This window comes from Convolutriloba macropyga, chromosome 2 (assembly GCF_964194025.1).
Source record: "Convolutriloba macropyga chromosome 2, txConMacr16.3, whole genome shotgun sequence".
NCBI lineage: Eukaryota > Metazoa > Xenacoelomorpha > Acoela > Convolutidae > Convolutriloba > Convolutriloba macropyga.
Window position 1 is genome coordinate 49,763,326 of NC_134469.1, and position 16,088 is coordinate 49,779,413.

The 16,088-nt window shown below is 38.7% G+C and overlaps 2 protein-coding genes across 5 annotated transcripts in view; both read left to right on the top strand.

Moving 5' to 3' along the window:
* LOC142358735 (mechanosensitive cation channel TMEM63A-like) overlaps positions 1-16,088 on the top strand; it is an 86,692-nt gene that overhangs the window by 57,260 nt on the left and 13,344 nt on the right. For all 3 annotated transcript variants that reach the window (XM_075410278.1, XM_075410279.1, XM_075410277.1), the window contains 3 exons: positions 2,255-2,916; positions 12,627-12,957; positions 13,550-13,790. In XM_075410278.1, coding sequence (XP_075266393.1) covers positions 2,255-2,916; positions 12,627-12,957; positions 13,550-13,790 — 1,234 coding nt within the window. The remainder of the gene's footprint in view (positions 1-2,254; positions 2,917-12,626; positions 12,958-13,549; positions 13,791-16,088) is intronic.
* The window catches only part of LOC142358736 (fermitin family homolog 2-like), a 184,877-nt gene that overhangs the window by 33,981 nt on the left and 134,808 nt on the right, over positions 1-16,088 (top strand). The window lies entirely within an intron of this gene.

A 16,088-nucleotide genomic window follows, 5' to 3' on the forward strand; every position in this document is an offset into this window, starting at 1 on the left:
CTGGTCCAGGTTTTATTTCGATATCACCACTTTTTAGTAGAAGGTATCATATAACAACCAAGAAAAAGGAAAGGTTGAATTTGGATGTTAGCGCACATTGTTTGCTGTTACAGCTTCGTCTGAATGAAGGTATTCGAGATGCATAAGGAAAACTGTAAAAAAGTTCTGAAATACTATCGGAGGATATGAGTAGCACACATAGTATAACGTAAGCGAGTGGTTTTGAGGCGTGGAATTTTTTCGCTCTAATTTTGAAGTAGGGTGAGAAAACGGTGTTTGAACGCTTTCTCGCTACTGGTTTTTTGATCACATGCGGCAATTTCACTTTGATTTTTTACCGTTTTTTCGATTTGTCGGATCGGATTTTTTTCTAAATGGTTTTCCCAATCCATTCATAGTTCACTCTAGTCCTAGTTTTTTGTTTTAACCAAAATTCCATTTCTTGCTAGTGGTTTTTCTACTTGCGGCATTTTGACATTGATTTTCTGTTTTTTTTTCAAATTTTTGATCTGATTTTTTAGAAATGGTTTTCCCAATTCACTAATAGTCCGTTCTGGGTCTAGGTCTAGGTTAGTCAATGAAAATTCTTCGAATTGTACGTCAAGATTTGTCGTGCTATGTTTTGTGTTTCGTCTGACGCTCTTTTTCGTTTTACATTTGTTCACACAACAAAGCTGAAAAAGTCAAATTTTCTGGATGACTTCTTTTCCTCTCACTAATGGCGTTTGCGCGCGTGACGTCATTTCCCACTCTCTTTAGCAAAAGTTTTTTGCATGATTAGATTTTGATCACAAGTGACTTACCATACTCAATAAAATGAATTTTGCACTTTAATTTGAATTTGTTTAAGGTCAAAGGAACGCATGTGCAGTAAAGGTCCCTAATAAGAGGTCCCTAATCAACATATCCGGCAGAATACCGGAATAGCTGCTAAAGAATAGACCTGCGTGTCGTATAATAGAGATAGAAACAGAGACAGATCTAAATTGAAAAAAAAATCGACGCCACTCAAAAAAACTTGTTAAAATTCAACAAGTTTTTTTGAGTGGCGTCGATTTTTTTTTTCAATTTAGATCTGTCTCTGTTTCTATCTCTATTATACGACACGCAGGTCTATTCTTTAGCAGCTATTCCGGTATTCTGCCGGCTATGTTGATGCCATTTTTTGCTTGACCAATTTTTTGTCTAACACTTCTGACGTTTTCGTCCTCAGAAACGGGATGGACAGGTAACGCCCGGAGGGTATTAAATTCTCATAAAGCCGCCTGGTTGAGTAGACTCCATGTTTACTATTAAGCGAAGCTCTTTTTGAGACATAAAATTCATGAAGGGCGGTTCCTAGAGTTTGTTTCCCCTCCCTTCTTTTCACACCCCGCGCCCTCCACAAGCTGAAGCTAGCCTCCGTAAACCGTATCTGGATACTGAAGAAGTCAACCGCCCTCCCGTCTATTGAAAGCAGTTCGTACGACATTATACGGTATTAATAGCCGCACAGCGATAGCTGGGGCTACTATTGGCCTTCTCTTAGTTTTTACAATTCAAAGAATTCGAATTGTATTGGGGCGCTATCTTTTAATATTTGTTCGCAAATTTTCATGATTTTTAAGTCAAATTGGAGTGATGATTTTGGTCGCTCCAAACAGGAAGTGGACCGGAAAGGCAGTAGTTTTACGGCGTACATTTTTTTTTGCTCTAATTTTAATGGTGTTTGACAAAATTTGCTCTCTAGCGGTTTTTTGTTCACATGTGGCATTTTGACATTGATTTTTATTCGCGACGCTGTAAGCTGAGCGGAGCTATATTGCGGTGCTCTTGGTTGATTTTTTTTCGCCTTTTGACGCCCTATTTCGTGTTACATTTTTTCACGCAGCAAAGCTGAAAAAGGCAAATTTTCTGAACAACTTCTTCCTCTCACTGACGGCATTTTCGCGCTTGACGTAATTTCTCACTCTTTAGCCAACATTTTTTAGCTCTTTTGTTTAATTAGATTTTGTTCATACGTGACTTACCTCACTCAATAAAATGACTTATGCACTTGAAAAACTTAAGTTTAAATTGAATTTGTTATACGACTCACAAGTCTATTCGTTCGCAGCTATTCCGGCAATCTGCCGGCTATGTTTTAAAATATATAGTTATTTCGGCTCTGCGAATTGCAAGCGAAATTCGTTTTTCAGCAATCTTGTTGATATCTTTATTCTATTAGAATTTCTAGCATAAATAGTAGCATTGATGCATTTTCTGTTGTTTGTAGGGTGGTGTTATGCGTGTGTCCAATATCGCTCATAGTGATGCTTCCTATCAACCTGCTGGGCAGTAATCTGGACAACAGGGCAGATCCACTGGCTTTCACTACAATATCCAATCTAGGCAATCACTCTCTGCTCCTCTTTGTGCCAAGTGCGTTCTGTGTGATATACATTGGAATCATCCTTGCGTTCATGAAGCATTTCACGGACAACATGCCTTTCAAATCACAATTCAAAACAAATGCAGTCATGATCACTAATATCAACGTGCACAAAAGCAATCATTGTCCTGTTACTTCAGAGGACGTCCACTCTTATCTCACACAGTTATATCCTGAGTTAAAGCTGGAGGTCACCATGGCATATAATGTACAAAAGCTGGCCAGGTATTTAAAAAAGCTGGAATACATGTCCTTGGCGCTGGACTATTGTGTGCAGTATAACAACAATAGAGAGCAGAAAAGAGCGTCCCAACATGAGGGTGTAAAAATAAACACGACGGGGAACCGATTGCGGATGGTGCCTCGCAAGTTCGGAGTGTTGGCCTGGTGTTTGCCGGGATTCGTGTGTAGAAGTGTGGACGCACAAGATTACTATCAACAGAAGGTGGAGAAGCTGCAACAAAAAGTAGACAAGGAAAGGAAAAGTCTAAGAAGCAAACCTTTAGGTTAGTACGTTTGATAGTGGAATCATTTCTCGGATCTTCCGTTTGTGCAACCACCCCCCCCCCCCACTTTAGTGCAGATTATTTACACCCCCAGACGCACGTGCCATAGTTCTACAATTATTTACTATGTAATGACACGTGCCACGTGCTCTGTAACTTGGGGGTGCATAACATACTGGGATGGGGGGCACAAACGGAAAAAATCACATTTCTGACACAGAGACCAACATTAAGATATACAAGGGTCCAGAAGATATGTAAATTGTAGACATTGCCTAAATTAAAAGTTCGGAAATGTTTCAGCTCCTATGTTCTGCCTTCGTGGTTCAACTTCTGACGAATTACAAAATATGCAACTTTTTCAAAAAACAACTATTTGATTACTTTGAACTTAAAATTGGGTTCTAAAAGGAGGACATACATCAGTATGAGTAGATCATAATTTTAGAATATGGACGAAAAAGCTTCAAAATTTTATGTTAAAATCTCCGCCGAACAAAAATATCTGCTCCAAGAAGTATCTCCATTTTTTAATGCAGAACCGAGGAACACTCTTACTAACCATTGAAAATTTAAAAAAAAATCTTCCGCTTTAGTGAAGCTTTAATGAAAAAGAGACACTTAATCCTCAAGTTCTTCAACAAGTGGTTGAATAAAAACATGTTGGAAAATGGGTTTTGCCAGCGAAATTGAAAAAAAAAATCTATTGTAACCCATATTTCCATAGTTGCATGTTTTATCTGTTTGAAAACATTGAATAATTGATGCTTCATACGGTCGAACGTAGCGGAAGCTAAACGAAATTAAACTGTGACATAACGCACAAATTTGAACATTACAATTGATAAAATAGACGATTGTATTGCACAGATACTTCTCAATTAAAAAAAACTTGTGTTTTTCCCGGCTCGTTTAAAATATTATTAAAGGTCTTTGTACAAAATAATTGTAGAATTCTCCCTCACTAAAGCAAAAACAAAAATGACTTAGAACAGACTTGACTTTTGAATTTCGAAAGAGGCGAAAGACGTACACAGAATTAATTTCCATCATTACCTGATCAAAAATTCACAATTGCAGTAAGACAAGAATAATTTTGTATTGGAAACTACCACAATTATCTTTTATTGCCCTCGAAACAGTCGACAGCTCGAAAGCAGAATTGTAAAAGAAAATTCATGTGAGGTGTATTACTCTTTTTAAATAGTCGCGTCCTCAATTCCAGGCGGCTATCATAGCGCTCCTAAATTTTATTACATTTCTAAGAATTTGAATTGTATTGTTTTAAGATCTGTTCACACAATTTCATGATTTTTGAAGTCAAATTGGAGTAGTGATTTTGGTCACCCTGAAACAGGAAGTGGAGCGAAAAAGCTAGTGGTTTTGCAAAGTGAAATTTTTTTGCTCTAAATTTAAAGTTGAGTGAGCAAAAGTTGTTTGAACAAAAATTCGCTTTCTCGCTAGTGGTTTTTTGTTCACATGCGGCAATTTCACTTTGATTTTTACTGTTTTTTCAATTTTTTGGATAGGATTTTTTTTCTAAATGGTTTTCCCAAGCCATTCATAGTCCGTTCTAGGTCTAGTTTTCTGTTTAGTCAATGAAAATTCTTTGAATTATACGTCAGGACTTGTCCTGCTACATTTTTACGACTCGAAGAGGAGTATTGAGATTCTACAGGTTTTTTTTAGCAGAAAGCAAGTTTGTTCATGACTTGAATTTACCTACCCACGTACCTACCCCCCCCCACGTACCTACCCCCCCCCCCCCACGTACCTACCCCCAACCCCAACGTACTTACCCCCCCCCCCCCCACGTAACTACCTACGCCCCCCCCCCCGCAACGTACCTACCCCCCACCCCACCTACCTGCCCCCACCACCATCTACCTGCCCCCACCTACCAACCCCCCCCCCCCCCACCAGCACCTACCCACACCCCTGAAATGAAAAAATTTTAACGCTTTTTATGTTATATTGGTCTACTATTTTTGTTATTTCTGGTGTTTTTTTTTCGATATTCTGATTTTGTCCAAGTTAGGGGTAGAGATTATATTGCACGACGATTCGAGTCGTTTCCGGTATTGTACCGGCTATGTTTTTACTTCGCCTAACAGATTTTTGTTTCGTCTTACCCTGACTTCTTGGAATTGACTTTTTCAATGACTTACCTCAGTCAAAAAAATGACTTCTGAACTCACTTATGGAACTTTAAATTTTTTGAACATATACTTGATAAAGGTCAATAGTGTGCATCTAAGTAGTGCCAAACATATATGCCTTAATTCTTGATTATTAGAGTCTTGAGTTTTTGATTTTGAATGTTATTTTTGGGATCTTCTCCGTTTGTGTGGGATCTTCTCCGTTTGTGCCCCCCCCAGTACGTTATGCGCTCGTTATGCCCCCCCCCCCAGTTACAGAGCACGTGCCATTACGTAGTAAGTCATTATGTAAAAAATATTGCACGTGCATCTGAATAATATGCGCCCACTAAGCTGAGGGGTACAAACGGAAAAGATCCTAATTTTGAAAAGCCCTATTATGGTTTTCTACTTATAGAGCTTATGTGTCTCATCAAAATGACAGTCCAAAGCTAACCCAAAAAGTCTAATTAAAGGACTGGTGGTCGATCTGATCTAATCTCTCTAGTTGTTTCAATTCATGGAAGGCCCCAAGCGTCTATCGCGGCTATTTTCCGGCAATCTGCCGGCAATGTTTGTAACAGCTGGTATAGAAGAGGTTTGCACAATTGCACAAATTAAATAAATGCAAAAGTTACACAAGAAAAATTAGATTAACAAGCTGAACGCATTCTCAAGACCATTTTAAATTGCTATCAATTTTTAGTCGTAATTGTATCAATTTATTGTAATTTTCGCCCTTGACGTATTTTTGTTTGTATGCTGTTTTTGCTTGACCGTATCAACTTTTGCATTTGCTCGTCTTCGCTTTGAGTTTTTGGGTTCTGCGTGATCGAAATTGCTCTTCTTTACAATTCAAGCAGTTGAACGCAGTTTGCAGCAATTTACTACTGAAAGTCAGACTGAAATTGCGCTTAAATTGGTTTATTTGTGGTTTGTGTTAGTGAAATTATTGGCAGGCTAACGCAAGCTGGAATCAAACCCCCTCCCTCCTTGCGCTCCTGACAGAAGCAAACTTCAAAACAGATTTTTATAATTGTAAAAGTGCCTATCTTGGAATTTTTGGCAGTCTTCTGTTTCTCTAAAACAAAATCTCACAGTATCGTCGCAAATTCTTTGTCTGCAATATTTAAAGTTATGTAGACCAAAGTTTTTCAGATTCAATTGAAAATGAAATTGAAGTGGATAACGTCAAACTGCTGGAAGATCTTCGTAGGCTCTCAATTGTTTCAATTGTGTCCTCTATATCATGGTTCTTTTTGGTCACATTTGCACCAAATTGTGTCCAGTTGATGACAATTAAGTGTGTCATAGTGTCTTTTAGGTAGCAAAAATTGTCACCCAATGTACATTGTGAAGAAAGATTACTGTAATAACCGAAAATCGGTCAGGCCAATCTTATTCTAGAACTGTGTTTTTCACTTCCGTCATATCAATGGCCTTAGTCATAGATTTTTCATAATTGAGGCAGCTGCGAAAAGTAGAGAAAAGTTGAATCATTTGTTTTGAAAACAGTACTAGTGTAAACAATTTTTTTTTTGTATGAAATTAATGAATTAATACAAATCTTTGTTATCAAACTTTGATTCGGAATTAAAAGTTTTTGCTCATTCAAGGTTCAAATAAGTGTGTTTTTTGTTGAAGAATTCTTCACTCTTCTCAATCGCACTCTATAACATCAGTCCTGTTCTCCTCAAGTTTCAGAATTCTTCTCGTTTCAATCTTCTATGAACTCTTGAAAATTATTTATGTTCTCCCCGCTCATTGGGTGAGACAATATTTACAAAAACGAAGGTCCCCTCTCATTGGGTGACGCTTCTCAAAAGACTCTTTTCTTTTTGGAGTTCACAATGTTTGCGGAAATAGAATTTGTCCAAAAATATTGCAAAATTGGGGTTACGGGACTCGTGCAAGCAACATTGTAGCCGATCCTCGTACAATCACAACGGAAACCGACTGAGCCAATCTATCAAAAGCGATAGCATGTCCTTGCGACTGATAATTCCTGCTGTCAGCTAACAGGGCTATGCGCTTTAACGCTTTCTTGAGAGTGACCGACAGACCACCCAATGACTCAACAGCAAGGGGAACAAACAAAATTCCTTGCTCAGAGCAATCATTTTCGTGTTGTGCATACTTTCGCTCTTCGGCTGCTTCAATCGCGTAACCAGACTTCTCTGCCGCATGATTTATAATGTTTGGTTGCAGTGGAGAAGTTACGGTGACGTCTAGAGCAGCTGGACGACCTGATTTCCATGAAGGCAGAAATATGTCGCCAGGGCGAGAACCGTTTCCTGCAATAAGGTTCCGTTTTTCTATGACTGGGGACAAATTAGCTGCTGAGCAAGCTGATGCAAAACGGTCGCGAATCCTGTCATGCCGAGAAATTGCATCCCCTCTTCCGGGACAGATGACGGCGTGGTCACCAAAAATGTCAAGAGTCCCAGACCTGCAGTAAGGGCATTTTCTTTCATCTTCATAAACTGCAATACCTAGTCTGCGTTTGACACTAATTTGAAATTCACTGGGACACATATGGAGACCTAAGGCAGGAACTGGAGGTGCCGCAAGCCATGCGCCGGAATCAGGCAAAGAGAGTGATTGCAGTCTTGCCTTCTCCCTGTTTGACGACTGATTTCTAAGCAGCTCTGAAAACTTTTCAGTATCTACAGCTTCTTGAATTTTCTTCTGTGTGTAGGAATTTAAGTTGAAAGGTTCAAGGCTTGCATAGAGTTCCTTAAAAACTCTACTGTCTGACGCGCGCTGGTTTGTAATTTTCTGAACCAAGTCATCAGATGCTATCACTGAGCCCACATATGCGGCTCTGTACTGCTCTTGCGATTGTCGCACTCCGAGGCCTGAACTGTTTATTGGCAAAGTTGACTGCAACCACGCATTGTCAGAGGTGACAGCACCTATTATTTGATCTAACGCATCCCGTTGGCTGGAGTCAAAAACTTTTAAAACATCGATCAGATGTCTTGTCGGCGTGTTAGTGCGTATAGAGTAGACTAACTTTGGTGTCCCTAAGCAATAACGAAGTATGCCGAGAGCGCATTGAGGATCATCCAGATAACTCAAATTATCCAAGAGCGAGACAACCTTCTGAACACGTTTCTGCAGGCAAGAAGAAACAAATTCTGGTGATCCGACTGCGGCACCCAGTACTTCAAAACCATTGCCCATATTTCTTGTAACTTCTCGATCAACTGAAGGTAGATCTACGATTGACCAGAGTTCGCACTTGTCTTTCCTCAAATACAGACCCCTTTTTGGACCTTCATTAGCTAAGATATCGAGCGTAGTTCGGATTTGATCTTCTGAACCTGCGACAAAACCATCGTCCAAATACCAAGTGTGCTGGGTAAGATTTGGAACCGCGTCTCTTATTTTTTCTATAACAGGCCATAACGTCAACAAAAAGAGAAGTGGACCCAAGGGATCTCCTTGCTGAACACCCGATTCACTTTGAAGACTGGCGTTATTGTACAGTAGTGGCACATGCTGAGAGTAGCAAAAATATGTGAAGGCTGCGATACCTGGTATGAAATTGCATGCTGCTTGCAATAAGTGTGAACGCTTAACCGAATTAAAGGCATTTCGGAAATCAATCAGAAGCACTCCTTCATTAGATTCAGCGTTGAGGATCTTTTCGTAGGTGATTTTTGCAGAGTGGATAATTGCTTCCGCACCTCCGCTGACTCCAACCCCTAGCTGAATGGAATCGAACAACTCAATTGCTTCTGATTTTGCTTCTTTCACCAAACATTTAGCAATCAGGCGCCTCAGGATTTCACTGACAGCTATTGGACGTACTCCTCCTTTCTTTTTGGATAGAGCGGTGAGCGATGCGCTGCAGAGGGCTTTTGAAACAAATGAAGGGAAATTACCCCTGCTTCCTGTATTTACAAACCTTGTTATTGCTTTAAGGGCGGATTCAGAGTGGTCGGGAGCAGTACACTCTACTGCGTGCAATAGATGCTCTGGATACATCTTGGAAGGACCAGCTGCAGTGTACTTGCTGAAAGTTTTCAATTGTTCAAAAACTATGTTATCACTAAATTGATACGCACTTGAAGCAACATTGTCTGGTTGGAGCAAAGTTGGAGGCACTTCTTTGGGATGTAGCTCTTCTAGTGCTTTCAGAGTACCTCTGTTATTAGGCGCAAGTCCCTCAGATGACAGTATTTTTGCGGCGCGACCAAATTGACCTTGCAAACATAGACTTTTAGCTCTACTGGCTAATTCTTCTATTCCGTTTGTGGATTTTTTCCTCGCTTGTTTCATTGCCAAAGCTTCTGTCCAAAGGTTTGCATATTCACCCGCATTCCATCGATCGATTCGATCGGAGAGCCGCTGATCCTGATTTCGTTTATGCTTTTTACCTCCTCGGTTGCTCGCACGCAGGATACACTTCGAAACTGAAAACAATTTCTGCCAATTTAGTTCGTCATCTGGTGTTGTGGCACAATCATCCAGGATGCTGGTTAGCAGTTGTGACCACTTAGTTCTAAATTTGACCGGAACGAAACGGCATGTTGGAACATGTGAACTAACTATTGTCTGTAAAGAGGGCAACTTTTTGTTCTCGTTCAGTATTGTTTGTTCAACGTTTTCAAAGAAATTATCATCAAGCTGGTTCTGCTCACACGACGCGAGGAGTAGGTCAATTTTATCTGAAATTTCTTTTGTTATTTTTTTGCGATTCTTCAAGTTATGTTTGTGCTTCGAATAGGCCCAAACTGATTTCGCATTAAACCACGTGTCGTGCTCTGAGCCCCAACCACTATATCTAATTTTGGTTTCATGCCCCGAGTTTTCTAACACTTGCACCTTATAGAGTTTGTTGACAGTGTCGGGGATGAAAAGTATGGTTCCTGGTGTTGTGTGGAATTGCTCTTTTACACTCAAGTCTTGAAAGGTTTGCGTCAAACCAGTATTTGCATCACTGATGGGGTCAGAGCCATCAATGATGTCTCGTGAGCTAGCATTATCTTGAGACTGGATTTGCAGACGAACACTATCGTTCACAACAGTTTTTCTTAGATTGTAATTCATTTTTCCCATATTCGAAACTGTATTTATATCATACGGGGGATTGCAAATCGTAAAAAAAAAACGAAGTGCTTTCCCGAATCGAAGGTTCTTTTTTGCGATAGCTAGACTTTTGATCGTGTTGTTGTCGACCACTGCTTTTTTGATGACTTGCCGAGTAATTTTTAGGACAAAAATTTATAGGACAAAAATTTTCTCGGAAGTGTCCTCCCCGTTGTGGCTATTTCTGTTGCAGTACTCGACTGCTTTTTTTTAAAGGGCTAGCGGCGGTACGACGTTGGAGGTGGGGGGGGGGGGGGATCAAGAACAATCTCACCGGGTTTTGAAGCTCGGTCTTGAACTCTTGAGGTAATTTACTTCAATAAGGTTGTTCCAAATTTTAAAGGAATTCAATTTCGAGCTTAGCTCTCATCAACTCGGCGACTTTATTTCAACGCACGTGCCACAAAATGATTTTCACATCAGGTTTTTGTATATTACCACAACGAGTATCAACGCTGCTTCAATGTGGCACAAAACAGCATTTTCACGTTAAACTCCTGACTTGCCTCAATCCTTGTTTCAAATGAGTTTTCGTTTTGAAATTCAGTTATATTTTCTTTCAAAAGTGCAGTTTTAGCTTTATTTGACAATTTTTGGCGAAATTTTTTAAGGTTTCGAATTCTTGAGTTCTGGTTCCATTTTGTAAATAGAAAGGACCATGACTATGTGATGTCATTAAGCCTCGAATGTTAAATAATGAAATTTCTTCATTTTCCTAATTTTTCAATTTCATTTTTAACTTTCAAAAATTACGGAATGGTCATTTTGTTTCTTTCTTTTCTACAGTATTTCCGTAAAACCTTTTTCCTAAAATAATTTTGTTTGTTGGGGTTGATTTCATTTAATATAATGCAGCACTGAAGCTTTGCTGGAAACACTTTAAAAACGTTCCGACTGATTTTCATTTTCCGCAAGTTGGCGCTAGATTTTTGTACTAAACAATTTTGCCTTTGAGTTTCATTGTTTCCTTTGTCTTTTTCTTGATTAATTTAAGTGTTCCATTAGTTTTTTTTGTCTGTGATAGCTCCAACTAGAACAAATTATATCTTATTGTCTCATAGCCATTACGCCAAAGAAAAAATATTTTCTTGAGTTAAAAGTCTTTTTTTTTAGTTTTCTTCAGTCAGATATTTTCTTTTCATGAGTAGTTCAGTTTCTAAATATAGTATCTGCATTATGCTTTCTCATTGTGTCTTTTGGGTGGGTAACAGAGATAGTTATCGAGTTTTAAGTTTAAGACCTTTATCATGAGTTATTTCATGATGAAATTTTAGCCCGGTCATTTTTTGACCTGTCTGAATTTTTTGAGGGTATCGTTTTTGATCATCCTCTGAGTTTTTGGCCAATTTTCAACGTTGGAAAAATTATTAACAAAATTTTGCTTTATCAAGATTTCACAGTGCGTTTTTCTGTTAGAATTATGTCTTAAGTTTTTAAATCTTAAGTTTTTAAGTCGCGTTTTGTATGTTAATGTTTTTATTCTGGCATGTTTCAATGATGCAAATCATTCTCATTGTGACAGGGGTGTGTTTTTTGCCAATTTTGGGTGAGGTGAAGAGTAAATGTTTTCAGGAACCAGATGTTTTTGGCTGCAATTATGGTTTCGTTTGTGAAGTTGGAGTCGTTTTCGGAGTTCTTCCGGCTATGTTTTTAATTCGTCGTATGACGGCCATTTTTCGTTTTACATTTGTTCTAGAACATTCTTTCGATTGACTTTTTCCGTGCCTTTTTCACGCTGGCTTGATTTCATGCTTTTTGCGTGATCTAAAGTAGCGTTAGCAAGGGCACTATCGCTGAGTTAAGGACTCGAAGCGTTATCCGGGGGAGCAGGGGCTCGTACCTCTCCAGTGTCGAAAGTTATTGTACCCCCCCCTGAATTAAATGCTCTGCCTGTCTAGACTAGACGTTGATCACTCGTGACTTAACCTCATTCAACATAATGATTTTTCAATACGTAAGTTCACTTAACGATATATTTTTTTAAGAGGCACCGATAAATTTTTCAGCTCATTGCTGTATCTTTTTCTATCTGTGTTTTGCGGCACCGAAGTCTTTTGGTGCTATTCCGGCAATGTGACGGTTGTGTTTAAAAATTGAATGCCGTAACCGAACACCAATCAGGAGACAACAAGCTTACCTAAGTAGGGACCAAAATAAGTTGCCATGACGTTTTTAATGGGGTCCACGATATTTAATTGAAGTGAATATCATGTTATATTTTGAATTTTATCATTGCATCAGATTGCGTAAATAAACACCCGATCGACTGTTAACGAGCTGCGGGTTTGGCCTCACAAATCATGGCCGTGCCATTGCGGCGCTTGGGTCTTCATACGAAATGATTATTGCCGAACAAATTATCGCCACCGAAGTTCAATGTTAACAGGGGGCTTATTTCCTAATAAAATCAGACGGGGGTTATTTCCGTGGGTTTTGATTTCCTAGACCCGCTTCTATCATGGTGGTTTGCTTCAGGAATTGCGTTCATAGTGCTGCCGTCATTCCACGTGGCTAAAAGAGTAGTGGATGACTTCAAAACGAGTGCCAATCGCAACTTGAGAAGGATGCCGCCTCACCATCAACACGATTTGGGTGCCGAGTTCTGGAATGTGAAGTTGTCTCCGCCCAAGAAAGATATCATTTGGGAAAATCTACAGAACATTGGACCTACGTCTTTCCTGAGGGGTTGTCTCGTGAACTTTCTCTACGTTGTCCTTTTCATATTTGTATCCACACCCGCTGTGCTGTTGGCTTGGTTTGAGACTTTCGATCGGAGCACTGCTGGCATCCGAGACAAGGCCGTTGAGTGAGTGAGAGGACACTTTTTTCTGCTCAATAACTTCCGATTGATCTCAATAGATTTGATACTTTTAGTGGTCCCATTATGTAACAGTTTAGGAGCTTCGTTTATATATGGGTTTTGATTTTACTGTCAAATGGTGCTGAAGTTATATATAAATATATGTTAAATGCTCTCGAACGAAGTTTGAAGCAATTATTGTAAACGTGTGTCTTATGCAAAACTTTTGCTTGATGTTTTTGCTTTTTTTCTAGAGATGAGATATTCATAGCTTCCAAGTGACTTTTTCACGATTGACTTTGCATTATCTCAATTTCTCCCGTTCCGAAATCAAATAAAAGCGATGTAGTAGCAGTCACTATATAGATTAGTGGTTAAGATTCAGACTGCCATCCTGGAGGGTCCGATTGTTTGCATCTATTGAAAACTTCTAAACTACACTCCTTCCTCTAAATTAAATTGTCCGCCGCCTATAGTTCGAGAGCAGTTCATCCGACGTTATTTAGTTTGTTTAAATAATAAATATTTTTCCTATCTATCCGTTAGCATCTATCCGTTCTTTGCGCAATAAATATCGCGGGTTGTTTGATTTTTGTAGGAAGTCTTCCCTGCTTGGCTTTATGATTCCGCCTCTTCTATTTGTGAGTGTGGCTGTATTCATGCCCTACCTCATCTTCCTGCTTGATGACCTCAGGAGTCACTGGAAGCTGTCCACCCTTAATCTGAGGGTCATGACCAAGACCTACATCTACCTCCTGTTCATGGTTGTCATTCTGCCCTCAATAGGACTGACCAGCATCTACAAGTTCATTGACAGTGTCGTCCTCAGAAGTGAAAAGGCATGCAATGTTTCATATAAATCTTTTAACTCCCGCAAGGTTATATTCTGAGCGTAGCTTTATTGCGTTTGTCTGTTTCGTCTGGCGATCAATGCGCTTTACATTTCTGCACAACGCAAGATCAAATATATTTTTTGCTTAACTTTTCATTCCGCTCTTGAACTATTTCTATGAGCTTGACGTCGTTAGTTGCACTCAATAGCACTGAGTGTATTAGTAAATTGCTTGTTAATTGCTCTCAAACGAGGTTTGTTTAATTGCTCTCAAACGAAGTTTGCAGCAGTTATATTAGTCCTGTGGTCTTTTTAATAGCCGCACAGCGATGGCTGGGGCTATTATTGGCCTTCTCTTGGTTTTTTACGACTCGAAGAGGAGGATTGTTTTTCTTAAGATTTCTAAGACTCGAAGCGAGCAAGAAAGCCGGAAGTTCAGGGATTGAATAACGTTTGAAAAAGTTACGAAGAACGGAGAAATGTGAGGGGTTCTTTTGTTCATGCCTTCTTTTGAAACAGAGGGAGAAATGTAGGTATGGAAAAATTTTCGCTAAGCGAGCAAAAATTTTTCTGATCACGTGCGGCTTTTTCGATGCAGTTGTTTTTTGGGAGCGTTTGTGACCATCCCGGTCATCTATTAGAGTTTTACATGCAATATTGAGCTATTTTTGTGATTTTTCCAGTTAGGCGTTTTTTAGCGGTTTTTGTATTCTGTTTTAGTGTCTGGGGTAACTTTTTCGGTTCCAACTAATTTTTAAATTGGTATTGACGGCCTTTTGATTTCACTAATATGAAATTAATTGTGTATTTTTTTAAGAAAATAGGCGTAATTTGAACAATGTTTCGTTTTTCGGTGTTTTGAATTTTCTTTAGCCAAAATCTTCTGTTTTTTGCTTTTAGATTGTTTTTTAGTTCAATTTGAGTTCAATTGATGAATTAAGGTTAATTTTAGGGTTGTTTTTACTAACTGAACGCAATTAAAGGTTTTATAGTAGAATCTTTTAAAAATGTTATCTATTTTTTTGTTAACGTGCGGCTTTTTCAATCTGTTTTTTTTTGTTTTCGAAATTTTTATGCTCTCTAGACTTAAGTTATTTTAGACTAAATTTATAATTTTGAGGCTATTTTGTTAAAATTTCGAAGGTTTCTGATTATTAAAGGGGGATTTTTTTTGGCAATTTGAAGGTTTTTCAAGTTCTCCGGTTTTAAGCCTATTTTAGCTATTTTTAGCCCATTAGTGTGTTTTCTTGCTTTAACGTATAACCGAAGGTAAGCTTTAAGGCTCAATGGCAGTTTTATTACAAATTTAAAAGAAGTACTCTGTTATCATCAATTTTTTAGAAATTTGACAAAATTTGCGAAAATTTTCTTGTGCTTATTTTGGCTTGTGTGTGCAATGAATTGGTCTCAATTGCTTTAAATATTGTTTTCTTTTTGTATTTATAAATGAACAAAGTGAAAACGTAAAATTTCAATTAAGATAGTTTTTTATTTTCATTGCGTCTCACGTCCATCAGTCGTTAGGTAGGTGAGGTCGGCAGGCTGAGGTTGTTTTTGGCGAAGACATCTTCAGTCTTTTCCGGAATTCTCCCGGCTATGTTTTTTTTTATCGGAAGTACTATTTGTTCAAGCGGTGTTTTGACCTATTAGTGAAAGTGAGTAAAATTGCAATGTGAACAAACTTTTCCTGAGCGAGAGAAGTTTCTTCAAGCGCTGCGTTGAGTGAATGACTTTTTGACTTTGAAAAGAGTTTGAGATTGGCGCATATAGATGACAGTTTTTAGCCATGTTTTCATCCATTTGGCGCAATTATTTTTCATTAATAGCCGCAAAGCGATGGAGGCTATTATCGGGGACATCGTGTTTTTTAATTCGTCGTCTCCATCGATGATTCTTGCGGCCATTGACTTTCAAATTCAGGGACTTCTGCTTTGCAGCTAATAAAATTTGTGTGCGTGACGTCATGTGTTCTGCTTCTAGGTCAATCGCGTGACTTACCTCACTCAAAAAATGACTTCTGAATTCACGTAATGAACTTTAAATTTTATGAACCTTTACTAGTTGCAGATCAATAGTGTGTATATAAGTACTGCCAAACGTTTATGCCCTAATTCTTGAGTATTAGTTTTTTTATTTCAAATATTAATTTCGAAAAATCTCTTGGTTTCTTATAGAGCGTATGTGTCTCATAAAAATGACAGTTTGAATCTGACCCAAAAAGTCCAGTGGTCTATTAAAAGACTGTTGGTCAATCTGTCTATCTTATTTCTTCAGCTGTTTCAATTCCATGGATGGCCACCAACGC